Source organism: Sitophilus oryzae, unplaced genomic scaffold, assembly GCF_002938485.1.
Source record: "Sitophilus oryzae breed Bouriz unplaced genomic scaffold, Soryzae_2.0 scaffold_410_pilon_pilon, whole genome shotgun sequence".
Classification (NCBI taxonomy): domain Eukaryota; kingdom Metazoa; phylum Arthropoda; class Insecta; order Coleoptera; family Curculionidae; genus Sitophilus; species Sitophilus oryzae.
This window is the reverse complement of record NW_022146986.1, coordinates 246,143-263,317: the sequence shown is the minus strand read 5'-3', so window position 1 is coordinate 263,317 and position 17,175 is coordinate 246,143. Positions and strand designations below refer to the sequence as shown.

General features: G+C 30.3%; 1 protein-coding gene across 1 annotated transcript in view; it reads left to right on the top strand.

Annotated features, from left to right (window-relative positions):
• LOC115885640 (RYamide receptor-like) overlaps positions 1–17,175 on the top strand; it is a 168,619-nt gene that overhangs the window by 77,645 nt on the left and 73,799 nt on the right. Inside the window, exons 5-6 of the mRNA XM_030904607.1 lie at positions 355–423; positions 9,309–9,531. Coding sequence (XP_030760467.1) covers positions 355–423; positions 9,309–9,531 — 292 coding nt within the window. The remainder of the gene's footprint in view (positions 1–354; positions 424–9,308; positions 9,532–17,175) is intronic.

The following is a 17,175-nucleotide window of genomic DNA, read 5'->3' as shown; positions in this document are numbered from 1 at the left end:
CGCTGCTGATTGAATTGGAGCCAAAAATGGCTCAAAACGAAATAAGTAAATTACCAACAGATATTCAGGCTGAGGCGACAAACGCCATATCCAAACTACTTCCATTTAAATCCCGAATAACTTATGAAAAGGAATACAAAAATTTTCAAAAATGGAAGCAATTAAAAAACGTGCGAGAAGAAAATTTTTTAACCTATCCTCGCTCTTAAAGTATCATTTAATCTACCCTTGAGTACTATTTTATCTACTATTTTTGATAGATATAAGGCAATTTTAACAGTTGCTAAAATAAATATATTATAAAAATATAAATTATTAAAATTATCTACATTACTCTTTTTTTATTGATTTCAGATGATAAAAATGATGATTACTGTGGTATTCGTCTTCACTCTCTGCTGGTTGCCATACAACATGTTCATGGTAAGTTTAATTACAGTTTTCTATTATTTTTTCTCTATTACTCCACATAAATTTTCAATTTGGAATATCTAAACTGAAAAAATAAATTTTCTATAAAAGCACAATTTAGCGAAGAACTATAAAAACGATTTTATATTTTTTAATTACATTTTTCTATTATTTTTTCTCTATTACTCCGCAAAATTTTCAATTTGGAATATATAACTTGAAAAATAAATTTTCTATTAAAAGCACAATTTAGCGAAGAACTATAAAAACGATTTGATATTATTTTAGTATCAAAGTTAAAGCTCTTTTTTTAAATACATAACTGGAAAATTGGCTATCCTACAAATAACAGAAAACTCTTTTCAAACTGTTTGTTTATTCAAAGAGCCGAAAAATCAACATTATTTATTCTTTATTCAAACAAATAACAAAAAATATTTAACTTCAGCTAGCCCAATCCTCGTTCTAAAGATATCTTATAAATATATAGGAGTATCCAGAGCCTACTATAATCGAATCGTCAGAAAAAACAAATAGCTTTAACTTTCCAAAAGATTATTTTTCGTTTAAAGGCTCGACAGAAAAAGGAATCTGTAAAATTTAAGGCTGTGCGATGTGTTTTTTCCTTTTAGTTTCTTCTTCTCAATTGTGACCACGGAAAATTTTGGGATACCTACGTCAATAAAATATGTTTTTATCTATATTTTTACCTTTAAAGAAAAAATATAAATTTCATAAAAAACAGCGTTTTTTAAGCGTTTGTACGTTAGTGTATCAGGTGTCCTGAATTGCGTATAGATATATAACTTCACGAATATATTGTGTCACTTAAAAAAAAACGAAATGTAAGCTTTCTTCAAAAGCTCATTAGAACGAAAAGTAAATTTAACCAATTAGGGTAAAATAAAAAAGTATCTTGAACAAGTAAAAATTTACCCTCTCATAAATAAAGCTTGTAGATCAATTTCTATTAAAATTACAGACCAAAAAACGTCATTTTTGAAACAATATTAAAAAAAATATGACAATAAAGTAAAAAAGTACCCCATCCAGCTCTCTGGATGATAAAAAAATATCTTCAAATATTCAATTATAAGCTTTATCGTCTACCATTTCCATTAAATGAGGTAAAAAAAAACCTTCTCATAAATAAAGATTATTTGTGCCGTACTAAAAGGCTCAACGATATAAAGGGTTATAAATGTGTACATCAACCTCAGTGAAAAACTGGGAATAATTAAACAGGGTAGAATGACTAACTAGCAATAAATAAAATATAACAATTGGTAAACAAAACGTGTATTTGCGTTCTAAATTGGGTTTATACATTACTTTTAATAAGTGATGAAAATTATATGAATTCACTTTTATATATTTCTTTATAGCTCTAGTTGTATGTCACGCTATGATTTTATACATGCCCTGGTTAATTTTTAAGAGCGAAATATGAACTTTCCACCAGCAATTTGCAATTTTCTTCAACTATCATTACTTGTTGTCATGTTGTTATTTTTTAATATCACGAGGTGGCTTTGATGACTGTTGTCGTAATACCACAGATTATACAGATTATAAACTTATAGTCAAAAGTATTGTTTTTCGTGGTTCCAATTTTCCGAGTCGCGCACTAGTTTGCGCACATACTTATGGCCTCTAAAGATATTAGCAAGATTATAATAAATACCAAAATATTAGCTCTTAGTTACCTTATTTTTACAACACGGTATCAGTAGCCGTCTTAGTTATGCCCATTCTAACAAAAAAAGAAGATAGAAACAGTTAGTTTATTTTAAAATCGACGAAATACCAGAATACCATAATACCAGAGGTATTAATATCTAATAATTAAGATATTAATAACAGTGAACAAGAAACGATGATTCAGTGAAGTCGTGGTAGGCTTTGGCAAAAAGTTGCTTTTGACGTAATAGTATAAACGTCGAATTGTTATTAGTTCAACGTTTTGATAGTCTTATCAGCGTTTTTTTATCTTTTGATAGCTTTTTCAAAATGCCAACAACTTCAACTATTTCAAATAATAAAGGCATTTTGAAAAAGCAGTTAAAAGATAAAAAACGCTTATAAGACTATCAAAATGTTGATCTAATAACAATTTGACGTTTATACTATTACGTCAAAAGCAACTGTTTCCAAAGCCTACCATGACTTCACTGAATCATCGTTTCTTGTTCACTGTTATTAATATCTTAATTATTAGATATTAATACCTCTGGTATTATGGTATTCTGGTATTTCGTCGATTTTAAAATAAACTAATTGTTTCTATCTTATTTTTTTGTTAGAATGGGCATAATTAAGATGGCTACTGATACCGTGTTGTAAAAATAAGGTAATTAAGGGCTTATTTTTTTGGTATTTATTATAATTTTGCTAATATCTTCGGTTTGAAATAAGATATCAAGATGCGGTTTTCGCTGACTTTTTAAACTTTTACCACTCTTTACTATCAGCTAAAACTACATATCTATTGCATTTAATTTTTTTGAAAAAACGCGCAATGTTTGTTAAATTGTAAGACAACGCCCCCTAGCGTCTACGTTATAAAGCTTATTATTATTGTTTATACGGTAAAATATAGAGTAAGAAACGCTCTTTTAAACAAGCCCTCGCTTGTTGGATTCCGATCATCCAGTCCAGAGTTATTAATATTTAAATAAAAACAGATCTAACCTTCCCCCACCACTTTATTTTTGTAGATAGGGGAAAATGGCTCTAAAAGAAAATATTCAAAATTTACTGAAGATTATGAAGCTATTACTTATAGTACACCTTATCTAGGCAAAATTGTGTAAAAACTCCATTTTCATATTTTTTTGTTGCAGTTGCGTCACCTAGCGGTCGTTCTACAAACTTGAAAATAATTTCCAGCAATTTCTCATAACCCCCTTAGTTATAAATATTTTTTTCCGTAGGCCCTACGGCTAATACTTTCCGAGATACAGTCAAGAGCTATTCTTAGTGGGACACCCGGTACAAACAAGCAAAAACCTTGTAAAAAACTGTCTCCCCCTCACTGTCTGTAGATGTCAGTTCAATGACATCCGATGAGGCTGCAAATATAATTTTGTTAATTTTTCTGATTCTTCTTCAAGGAACAAGAGAAAATTCATAATTTCGACCAAGATCAATAACTTTTGGACAATCTTCGACACTAAGGCCCATATTCAATCGTACACAACAATAGTCACCAAAGTCACCTCGTCATTATGAAGAATAACATCAAAAAGTAACGATAACTGAAAAGATTGCAAAATGTTTGTGGCAAGTTCATTTAGCTCTAAAAAATTAACTAAGGCATGTGTTGACATGAGTCAAAAAACAAAATATTCAGGAGGCATGGTTCTGACCGAAAAATATTGTTTTAGAAAAAGTTGCTCACAAAATTAGTGTACAGGGTGTTTTAAAGATAGGGTTGTGTGTGAAGAGATATTTTAAACAACAATTCTTCGATTAACCCTGTATAATAAGTCAAATACTACAGTAAACTGAGTATACGAATTAAAGTTGATATATTTATATACAGTTTGCTTCAAAAATCAAGGAAAAAGGAGTGTATATGTTACGGCTACAGTGCAATAAAAATTAATTAATTAAAAACAGCTATTTTGCAAAAAGCGCTGTTATTTTGTTGGTTAGGTGTCAGTTTGTGGTGTTGGTTTTGCTATTTGTTTGCAAAATAGCTGGCTAGTTTTAAAGGCCTAAAATAAAAAAAAACACAACAAAAGAAAGACTATTTTTGTTTTCTTAACAAAAAAATAGCAAATCTTTATTTAGGAAAAGATCGAACTCCGATAGATTAATGTACGTTGTTTCTTTGTTTCTTTTGGAATTCTATCCAGTTTTTCTTTCCCAAACTTAATGGAATTTGAAGTAACTTAATTGATTTTTTTCTTTTTCTCAGCCTATACATGTCTTGCGTTTAAATCATCGTTATTAGTTTGGTTTTATCTACAGTCCTTTGAGGGATATTTTCGCTTTTGTATCGTAATACCTTATTGATATGTTCAGAGATTATTATAGAGATAAAAGATCGTTCTCAGTTATTATCTTTAATGAAGGTTCGTTTTTTTGAGAGGATTTTATTCTTTATAGAGACTTTCTGAAAGGATTGTGTTTTTATTAAGAGAGGTTTGAAGGTTGTTTAGCGTGATTTATCACAAATTTATATGCATAATGCTCTGTACTCGAAAGTAATATATTATATTACATTCAAAAAGACGAATATGTGCCAATATTTCAATATCGACTTCCAGGTTTCAAAAAGAGAAGAAATATATTCTATTAATAATAATAACAATACAATACTTATAAAAATAAGGCACTATCTACTGAAACAATTATTCTAAGAAAACGTTAATGACAGTATTAATGAGAAATGCCTACTATTGAAAGAGCAAAAGTCAAATCTTGTCTTATACATTCAAAAAACATAATTTTCTCATTAAATATCGATTTTAGGTACGGAAAGTGCTTAATAAAACTGTTTGTTCAACTTGTTCAGTTATGATACAAAATACACGGGTGTTTCACTTAATACAATATATAGTTTTGACTCGCCCTGTATATATCAAACAAAATTGCAAATTTTGGTAGACCGAATTTTGAAGAAGACACTATTATACAATACTTACCTTTAAAATATTTTAAAATTCTTTGAATTTAGAATTTTAAGAGGGCTTTAAATAAACAGTAAATTTAGTATAAAACTGTTATATTTCAAAAACCACTCGGTATAGTATATGACGTTATGGTATTTTTGGAACGGAAATTGAGTAAAAACTCCAGTGAGCTAAATAATATAAATATAGTATTCCATTTAAAAGTATACAACTTTGGTTTGAAAATGTGTTTGAATCATCCTGTATGTTGACAAAAATATTTTCAAAATGTGCATTACCATCATTGCCCTCATATTATGTAAAAAACTGAAATGGAGTTCGCATTGACCTCGCCAAAATGATCATCAATTTTCATTCCCCAGCCGTTTTTTTTTCGATTTTACCGCGATAGTTTTGTTAAAATGCTTCTATAGTCTTGTTAATTAATGTGTGGGTATTAATTTAAATATTAAAAAAATTATACCACACAGAAAAAAAATGATTTTTTTTCCCAGATATTTACTAAATTATTTTTTATATTTCCAATTTATTCCTGTCGAGCTTTTAAAAAGAAAATTAAATTAATTCCGGATCGAATAACAGGATGAAGCCCTCTTCAAGCTACAAAAACTGAGGCGAACGACAAAAAAAACGGAACGTAAAATGTGTTCGATTTTTCCTGCGACGGTACTAAAGATAATATAATGGTCGAAAATTGATTGGAATTTTGTATTGAATCACCCCGGATTAACCGGTATCAACTCAACTGATACCAAACAGCCATATTCAATTTGGTAAAGTGGCTTTTTCCGTGCGAGATCAACGCTTCAAAAATCCCACGGTCCAATGTAATCTGGATAATTTTGAAAATATACTCGTATTTTTTCGGTGATATGTTTGCTTATATTCAAAACATTTCATTAACAATACGTACATTACAATACAAAAAAATGTTAGTGTCTTCTTCAAAAACGAATATCTCCAAAAAAAATAAAGCTATTTAGATGAATCAAAAAAACAAACTATCGAGAAAAGATACATCTAGATGATAAAATGATTTTTAAATTCCTTGCTTTGTTAACGTACTCCACAGGGTGTTTCAAACTTTCACCAAAACATCAACATTATGTTTTCCCTCGTATAATTGACAGATGGCAACTTTCATTTTTAATTTAGAAAGAGACACTAGAAAGTCGAATAATTTTGCTACAAATTACTTAAAAAATCATCAAAATCGGTCCATTATACATACAACACAATAAATAAATTTTTAAAATACATGAAAATTTAAAGGTGCCCGTTTTTCGTGCCAGTGAGTGTAATAAGAGAAAGAGATATATTTAGCAGCAGTGGCGTACCAAGGCGGGGGCGGTGTGGGCAGGCCGCCCCGGGCGGCTACCCTCCAAGTACCTGCGGGGCGACCTCCTAGAGGCTCTCCGCCCCGGGCGCTCCTAACCCACGCTACGCCACTGTTTAGCAGAAGTCTGAACTTGATAAAAATGTCACAATATGTTAAGAGGATTTGCATATTAAAATGCCGCTGTGGTTCGGAATCCAAATTAAAAGACTATTCGTTTCCAGATTACATATTCATATGGAAAATAATATTTAAATTACAATTATGTAAATTGTCATCGTTCATTGTTCGTTTTGTAATACGGAGCACGACATTTGCGAATTAGATTATCGTCTAAGAATACAAAAAAGAAGATAAATCTAAATATATATTTCCTCTCTAAAAATAGACCTGATTTGGACATTATTATTAACTATTAAAATAAGTACTTTATTATTTCGAATCATGTTTTAATTTTTTTTCACATAAATAATTTCGATTCCTATGTTTCCAACGACGACGCATCATCCTGTATATATTTATTATTTACTACCTACACAATATTATTTAATCCATTGTGGATGTTTTTCCATTTTTTCCCTTTATCCCTTTATGCATTGAAAATTGTTTTACACATATATATTTTAAAACCCCAGCTTTACATTTCCACAAACCGAATAATAATACCGACAAACTCGTTATAATGAAGGCATTCATGTGAGATAAATGGATGAATCGTTTTTGATTTAAAAATACAGAGGGTACTCTATCGACATATAAATACATACGTATATGTATGCCAAATAAATTATTTTATTAGAATAAACTGTTACTTTTTAAACTTACAATGTTTCACTTAAAACGAGCACTAATTGATAAAAAAGTTAAAAGTGTTTATATTTAAGCTATATTAATTTTTGTTTTGATTTTTGCTTTAATTATCTATATTTAATTTATTCCAAAACTGCCATGCCAACATTGGAAAAAACATTAGTAAATTTTACACTGCTTTTGTAATTTTGTGTTTTTTATGTAAATTTTAAATTTGCACTTTTTCTGTAAGTTTACACGTTTTATGTAAACTTTAAATTTGCAATTTTTCTGTCAATTTACATTTTTCTGTAAATTTGCACTTTTTTGTAAAATTTAAATTTTGAAGTTTTGCTGTAGATTTACGCGTTTTGTCTAAATTTTAAATTTGCACTTTTTCTGTAAACTTACACGTTTTCTGAAAATTTTAAGCTTGCAAGTTTTCTGTAAATTTGCTCGTGTTAGGTAAATCTTAAATTTGCACTTTTTCTGTAAGTTTACATTTTTCTGTAAATTTACACTTCTTTTGTAAAATACAAATGTTGCAGTTTTTTGTAAATGTCAAATTTTTCTGTAGATTTACACGTTTTATGTAAAATTTTAATTTACACTTTTTCTGTAAATTTTATATTTGCACTCTTCGTGTAAATTTACACGTTTTCTGTCAATATTATCCTTGCAATTTTTCGAAAATTTGCACGTTTTATGTAAAAGTAAATTTGCACATTTCTGTAAATTTACATTTTCCTGTAAATTTACACTTTTTTTCAAAATCGAAATTTTGCAGTTTTTCTGTAAATTTTAAATTTTAAATTTTTCTGTATATTTACACGATTTCTGTAAATGTTTACATTTTCCTGTAAATTTACACTTTTTTTCAAAATCGAAATTTTGCAGTTTTTCTGTAAATTTTAAATTTTAAATTTTTCTGTATATTTACACGATTTCTGTAAATTTTAAAAACGCACCTTTTTGTAAATTTACGCTTTTTCTGTAAATTTGCATATTTCTGTAAATTTTAAATTTGCACTTTTTCTGTAAATTTACACGTCTTCTGTAAATTTTAAGCTTGGAATTTTTCTGTAAATTTGCACTTTTTAAAAAAAAATGTAAATATAAAATTTGCACATTTCTGTAAGTTTCCATTTTTCTGTAAATTTACACTTTTTTTAAAATTTATAATTTTCCAGTTTTTCTGTGATATATGATATACGTTTGTGTATACGTTTTACAATTGGGAGTTTTATAGACACCGAATTAGAATTTTTCAAAAAAGCATCCAGACACCAATATTTATCCAAATATTGATATAAATGAAACTTCTACAGCCTGTATCTCCGAAACGAAGCAATTTATTAGCAGAATATGCTGCCGAAGTTAACCCATTACGATTAGAACAACCCTATAATATGTATAACACTTAACATTCACAGAGGCCGTGTTGCACATAAATTTTATACCCAAGGTGGCTAACTTAGAGAGGTTAGCGTTTACAAGATGGCGCTTGTAACAGAAACACAAACAGGTTGCTTTAATCACCAGTTCGTTTATAATGCCTCCCTCCTCACTTTTTAGGGAGGAGGTAAATAAGGGGGTATAAGGGGAGTTTTGGCAGCGGTTCTGGTATACCTGCAATAAACGAGATAAAGTCACGTATATGCGTTGACGGCACGTTTTTAGTGTGTATTATGGTTTATTAAGTATCCTGGAATACACACAAACGATAAACGATATGGTTATCTTATATTATAATACTTCAATTTAGGTTTAATCCTTTAATTTTGTATACACGGTGACTCAAGAAATATTTTCTACAGTATTAAAAAATACAGGGTATCCCATTATTCCGTGGACATGGAACTACTATGTATTATTGGAACCAAAATAACTGAACCCTCCATATAGTTGCCAAGCTGTGGTTCTGTCTGATAAAATGTGTACATATCTTTGTTCTTCAAATTCCATCAACTTTAGATACCTATATTGAGCTTGCAATACTACTAGCAGATCCACCATTATGTATACTGCTGTTTCTATATACTCAATTCAAATATACTTTCTTAAATAATATTTACTAATCTATAATCATGATGTTTTTTTTTGTTTCATGAAGTTTCATCTTTTTTTTTCAGATTTTTCAAGAAGACATCTATTCGGATGTCAAACCGTACGTGTTCTTCGCTCTTCACGGTTTGGCAATGTCGCACGCCTGCTACAACCCTATCATCTACTGCTACATGAACAGCCGGTTTAGGGACGGACTATTCCATATCTGCAGAATGCTACCGTGCTGCAAGGGATGCTACATGCGAAAAAACCGAGGATCGTTGTCATCTACATTCCATAGACATGCCGGTAAGTATTTTTAAGATTTACTTACTGTTAAGTTACCTCTCCCAGGATAACAGTAATATACTTTACTTAAGTATAGCTACTACCCTCCTAGCTCAATATCTATATATATATAGATGTGCCACCATACATATCATCTCAGATATCTATACCCTAATATCCTTGTTTAAAGGCTAATATATAAAATCCTTAAGTGACTGACTCACTGATTATTCACGATCCTGCTCCAACCACTCAACGTAAGAAGCTCAATTTTGGCATACAGGTTGATTCTAGGGTGTAGAGGTTCGATAAGAAGGGATTTTTCAAAATTCCAGTTTCAAGGGGGTGAAACCACCCCTCAAATGTTATAATAATTTTTATTTAAAAAACGGTCATAATTTCCGGAAAAACGCCTCAACACGTATATTTTATTTTATTTTTTTACATATTTTAAGATTTTTAAGAATGTATACAGGGTGTTTTGAAAAATCTGGTCTTTGATTAAGCAGGACCCTGCTTAAAACGCTTGACGTAAAAAGCTGATTTTTGGAAAACGGATTAACTTTAGGGTGTAGAGGTTCGATAAGAAGGGATTTTTCGAAACTCGAATTCTAAGGGGTTGAAACCACCCCTCAAATATTAGAATATTTTTTAATTAAAAACCGGTGAGTTTTTCGGAAAAACTCTTAAACACGTATATTTTATTTTGTTGTTTTACATATTATACAGGGTGTTTCATAAAATATGACCATTTAGTAATCACGATTCTGCTTAAACTGCTTGACGTTTAAAACTGATTTTTGGCAAACGGATTGACTGTGGGGTGTACAGGTTCGATAAGGAGGGGTTTCTCGAATTTAAAATTCAAAGAGGGTGAAAACGCCCCCTCAAATATTACAATATTGGTTATTTAAAAAACATCACTAAAAAACTAGTGAACGGATTTTGATGAGGTTTTCAATGTTTAAAAGTTTAATATGGCGGTTAGGATATAGGCTATAATTTATATTGTTAAATTCTTAAGGAGTCAAAAGAAGGTGGTAGAGAGTATATAGGAATCTTTATTTTCTTTATCAAATTTACTTAAAATTTGTTACTGTTAGATACAATTAACGAAACAGGTGGTGGAAAGAAGTTTGGAAGGTACCTAGGCATTTTTTTCTTGCAATGAACCCTCGACAAAGAAATATACATTATTTATATATACATAATTTTTTAGAATTAAACTACAATAAACTGTTATAAAAATATTCTCAGTTTCATCTTAAAGGACGAAAAACTCTATAAAACCTTTTCTTAACAAACTAATTTACTATCATTCCCTGTACCCCGATGCTATATTATAAGAATAAGTACAGACGGCACTTCCAGGATAATGAAAAGTAATTTGCTTAAAAAAACAACCACCGTCTGACGTTCTACACCAGAATAAATTAAAAAAATATATAATGGGGGCAAAACCAAAAGGAATTCTCGAATGGAATTCCCGAGCTGGTTGAACAATGAACAGCTTGGCCGAAAAAGTCAGAGATAACCTTCGGTTTCCTGCGAGTTTTCGACGTTCCTTATCGCATTTTCCTTGATTTTCCCTAGAAAAACGCCGCGTTTAATAGCTTTTCTTTTTCGCATTAGTTGGTTTCTAATTTTTCCGTCGAGATCCTTTGGTTGGTTTTCGAAATATATATTTAGCACTTTATTAGTTTAGTAAAATAAAATTTATAAGTCTCTGGAGAGTAATTTTTGCGTAGCAAGAAGTATGTTATTAAAGAAATAAAAGCAGCTTGCCGTATGGAGACAAGAAAATAAAGATATACAGGGTGTCCCGGGCTGAGCGTGCATTAGAAGTTTCTAGAGAACCACAATATCTAGGTCGGAGATTTTTTGTACATTATTGTTTCACAACGAGATCTATCGATTAAAAATATTTTCAATATGGCGGCACTTCCGGAAATACCGGAAGTTAACAACAACTTTCTTATTTTAAATGGGTACTTAAATTTTTTATTACATACTTAAATTCTCCGTAAAATTTTATGAATTTTGATATCAAATACTCTATACCTAACGTTAACCGTTTTTGAGAAAAAAATATTTAAAATTGTTGGAGGAAAAAAACTGCCTGTCAAAAAAATGTGTATAGCCTAAACGTCAAATTTACTGATTACCACAGCCACTGGGCCATAGAGAGAAGACATGTGGCTATCTATTTCAAAAATTAAATTGTTCAAATGTCATATAATAATGGCGGTAGCTGTCATGGAATTGAGCAATTAAAAAATTATCATAAATCATTTTTTTCAAATAGAAACCCACTTTTTTTATTTCACTAGTGAAAAGGCTTTTCAATTTGTAACTTTTTGACTACAGTAGTCTATGACTTTAAACGTCAAGTGATGTAAAGCAATAGATCTGGCCATGTCATAATGTGACACTTTATTGAAAAAGCAGTATATTATCGATCATTTCCTAGCCAACTTTGCGCTGTTTTTTTCTCGATCATACATCATACGGTATATTATTAATAATATCAACTATTAGATATCATTAAAGAGCGAAAATACGATATATATTTTTATAAATACACTTTTTAAACTCTTAAGGCAGGCAGTATTTATAATATAGGAACTTCAAATAATTCGTTTTCTGACAGATGGAAATAAATTGTCTCACTGTTTGACACTTAATATCAAAGGAAGATAGATAAAATCAAGAAAAATATACGTTTTCAAACCAAATCTTAAATAACTTAAAAACGATTTATTTTAGGAATAGGAATATGCATACTCAAAAAGTAGATTTCCATTTGAAAAAAAAATGACGAGAATTTTCGAATCGCTCAATTCCATGACAGCTGTCGCCATTATTATATGACATTTGAACAATTTAATTTTTGAAATGTATTCTCTTTATGTCACAGTTGGCTGTGGTAATCACTAATTTTGACTTTTAGGCTATACAATTTTTTTTGACAGGTAGTTTTTTTCGTCCAAAAATTTTTAAATATTTTTTTCTCAAAAACGATTAATATTAGGTATAGAGTGTTTAATATCAAAATTCATAAAATTTTACAGAGAATTTAAGTATGTAATAAGAAATGGGGGCACCCATTTAAAATAAGAAAGTAGCTGTCAACTTCCAGTATTTCCGGAAGTGCCGCCATATTGAAAACATTTTTAATCGATAGATGCGAGACAATGATGTGCAAAAATTCTCCGATCTAGATATTGTATTCCTCTAGAAACTTCTAATGCACGCTCAGCCTGGGATACCCTGTATACCGGGTATAACAGTAGTAGGTATGGGGGCACTTGAGCCCAAGGTCAACCCCCATTTTCTCCCTAAATTTAGGGAATTTTTTCGTCCATAGCGACCCACCCTATGTAAATCTTATAACATGGGTTATATGTAATTTCCCTAAATCTTCTGATTTTTAGATTTGGCAACGTCGCATTTCATTATACATCCGGCAACGCTGTACGTAGTCGCCGACCGCCATCTAGCGCCTAACTCCGGAACTACCAAGCGCCACCTATCGGGTAGCTCAAAGAAGGTAACTGTAATTTGGGCTCCATTGTTCTTCATCGGTTTAAAGCTGTCTCAAAGGTATAGACCGTAGGTACAATTAAATAACGACTATGTCAAATATCCTAGCTATTATTTAATTGTACTCCCACGCCTTATACCTATTAACCACAGCGAACCAAGTGTAAGACTATACCAAAAATTGTATTACTTAACTAATTATGCATTAACAATGGTGTTTATTCAAAAAAAACATTAAAAACAAAACAGCTAGTAATTAAAACTATTATGATACGATTTCCTATAAAAAATAGAAGATTAATATTAAAAAAAAAAAAGTTTTCAAATTTAAATCCAGGGTAAACAACCGCTGGTCATCTGTCATCGACTTCGGCAAACATCGGTTATTTTCGTGTAACTTTAAAATATTTACACAACGGTCATATTGGGGTGTGGTCTTTCCTATACCATGTACCCTTATCCCAACAGAAAAAATATCACTTAAAATGAAAAATACGCTAATTAATAATAATTTTACTATGAATAAAAATTAAATTTAGCCCTTGAAACCATTAAAACTTATAGATGGAATAAAAATTAATAACTAAAATATGTTTTTCTATAAACACCCATATACCATCACGCTATAGGCCCATGTACAAATTTGCCGAAAAAATAGGTTTATTACCATAAAAACACACAGAGACCTTAAAAATACGGACCTACCTGAGTTTACAGTTATTATCCACATACTCCGTTAAACAGGCACTTAACACACGAAAATCACTCTTCGATATCACACAATTTTAAGCCCTTTTCACTAAACACACTCAAAATACACAGAAAATTTCTTGATTCCAAAACCGTTAGAAGTTAGAAATGAACTAAAAAGCGACCAAATGTATACGACCGGCGATTAAATTGGTTTTCTATACACGGAAGTTACCGATAAGACCGCTAACACGCTTTACCCAAACAGAAATATGTTTATAATTTATAGATACAGGGTGTTAATTGAAAAACAAAATACAAATTTTTAATATTTTATTTTAAAAGATGCAATACATTTACTTTTTGATATTTTGGCGCAGGTAATAAATACTATTATAGCAGATGATACAAACGTCATAATTATATACAAAAATAGAACTATATATGAAATCACTGTAGGTTCTTCCTTATCCTTTTTACACGTCTGATTTTCCATAGTTGAACTATCGTTAAAATTGATCGGTAACATCTGCCAATCAGATTGATCTCCAACACTTCTATTTGAAAAAGATTACCTTATTTTATATATTTTAGTTCGTCTTATTCCTAGTCTCTTCTTCCGATAATGGACGTTTGAAAACTTCCACCGATCCGTTATTGCTATATTCCAATCTCTGCCAAGCTTCTGGCCATTTACACTTCGTTGTTAGGAATCATATATTTTTAAACATACGAAAGCTTCAATAACATCTTTCGGTTTATTTATATAGAATGTATTTTGCACTATATAACGGCCAATATAATAAAAGCTGAACTTAACGCCGCCATGTCTGGATACTGAATGACTGTTTAGCTATGTTGACGGAGAGAATATAAACAATCTCGACATCTTGCTTGAGAAGGGGAGGACCGTCAATATAAGTCACTTGATCAGGTCTATTGTAGTGAATAAAACATGGCAATTGCGTTTGCAAATAGAAAATTATTTTTTTTTTTTTTTTTTTTTTTAAATATTTTTAAAAGCGTATAGGGGCTAATATGCTCTGCTAGAAATTCTACAGACAATGCTTTTAACTCCTCTGTAGTATATTTTGCCAAAATCCAAATACATGTTCTTTTACTTTTCAAGTGCGTTAAATAATTACTAAAAGAATTAAAACGTTAAATTTATTATTTTTATACATTTATTCACAACAGTTACAAGGTGTTATTTTTACAAGTAACTCTAACCTATAATTAGCAATAAACTTTGATTTAAAATTATGCGTATATCGTAGGGCGAGTCATCCAAACAAATAATTTGTATGTTATGGAGAGATCTTCAATTCTTAAAAGTTTCGAAAACATATACTGTTTCTCTTCGTAAAAATTTTTTATTAAGTTCTTTTAATTGTTGTTAAATAGCCAAATGTTTTCTCTAGTAAAAAAATTATATCTTTCGGTAGACATCTTTCTCCTTTTACACATATTTACTCTCAAGTGTTTAAATAATACTAAAGAATAAAGCGTAAATTATTATTTCTATACAATTTATCAACAAGAGGTAAATACAAACATATGAGTTGAAAAATCATTTTTGAGTTTATTTGGATTAATTTCTAGAAATTCCAACATATAATATGATAATTCACAAACATTTAAATAACAATATTTTTTTAATTTCTTTCAAAACACACACAAAAATCAAGATAAAAATAAAAAAAAAACATAATATAATGTAAAAAAGATTATCTAAAAGGTCTTAAGTCTAATTTTACAAGTAACTCACTATTAATTAACAATAAACTTTCGATTTAAAATTAATCGAATGTCTTCCATAGTGAAACAAAACGGCACACCCAAGCACATCACTGTAATTATCCACTCTTCCAGGAATTTGCTTGCTTTAACGGTGAAATTTTCAGATAGGGCTTGAACAGTTTTCTCCATTTTCTCATTGTCAGGTACCAAAATAAATGATGATGTAATGTTCAAAAACTCGAACCAATCCGTATCGTCAAAAGAGATTATCATTAGTTCATTGTGGTAGGTTGAATAATATTGTTCCACAATTTTACACTGTAAGAGGATCAAATACTTCTCGCGATACTATATCCAGCAACAATTATCAAAGTTCTTCGTTGGATAACACGTTTCAGCCAACAATCTGCGTTCTTTCTTGATTTCCATATTTTCACCTTCGTAAAACCATTTATTGTTTAGATTACTCGAAATAATCTGGTGAGGAACATGATGATGAATTTGAGGTTATGTCTAGCGCTTCCATCTCGACATACACACAAACCGGTGTCTTGACGATTACTAATCGATCGTATACGTTTATTTCCTTCCCCTACCCACCACCACCAAACCTAATTTATTTGTTTAAACTTGTTTATTATTCAATGTCTAAAAAAGAATCTTACGTTAACGACCAAACCGCTATCTCTTTCCTTGAAAGCACCAGATTTCGTCACTAAGACTTGTTTAATCTCGTTGAATACTTCCTCCAGATTTGTATTTTCGTAAACAACATCATATCGGGAATTAAACGATTTAATATCTTCTTTCGTTTCAGACCCTAATATGTATGAACAAAATAATTCCATATTGAATTTGATGGAGGTATGAATCGATATATGTTCCTGAAGTGAACGTACAATAGTATCTTTAGAGCATCTAAAATATAGGATAATATTATTCGGATATTAATTATAATAAAAAAAAAAAAAAATTAATCGATTTTTATATTAAGGCACACCTAACAAGCTTGAATTCCAGGTTCTTTAATTCTACACCACAACACTGATTTTTATGTTGATGACTTAAACAGTGGAAATTACACTCCTTACACAATTAATGCATTTGAATTACTGAAGAGGTTTTAGGACAATATCTTTACCTTTATCAATCCAACTATTATGTGATTTGTCGAATCCTAACCACTTGACTAGAATTTTATTTTCCTTTCTTTTTCAACACTTGCTCTACAAGATAGATTTCAGGTTGTTTAGTTTTCTGTAATTCTTCTTCGTAAAATCCACCGCTGATGGAATTACCTTGATTAATCTTCTAAAAGGTACGTTACAGGGTTTGTAATTTTTACTTTAGATACTTTATTGAAAAGCTCAGTTGGTCCAACTCTTGGGGGTATATATCCTTTTCAAAAGATGTTTTCATTTTTGAGATCTTAACGGTAATCGCCAACTTTTAAATTTTGATTTTCCCGACCTTAATGATGACTATAAACGCCCATCTAGTAGTTTCTTTCTCACTATTACTATCACATCTTCGGTTTCATTCCAATGGTTCTGTGTCTCGTATCGTTATAGTCTTCTGTAACTTTATTTAGTAATTCCAGCCATTTATGGTTCCCATTCAACGTAAACGATCTAAATAATTTTTCCTTATAGTGCGAAAATTACACGTTTCCAGATCTCTTTCCTTTCTTTT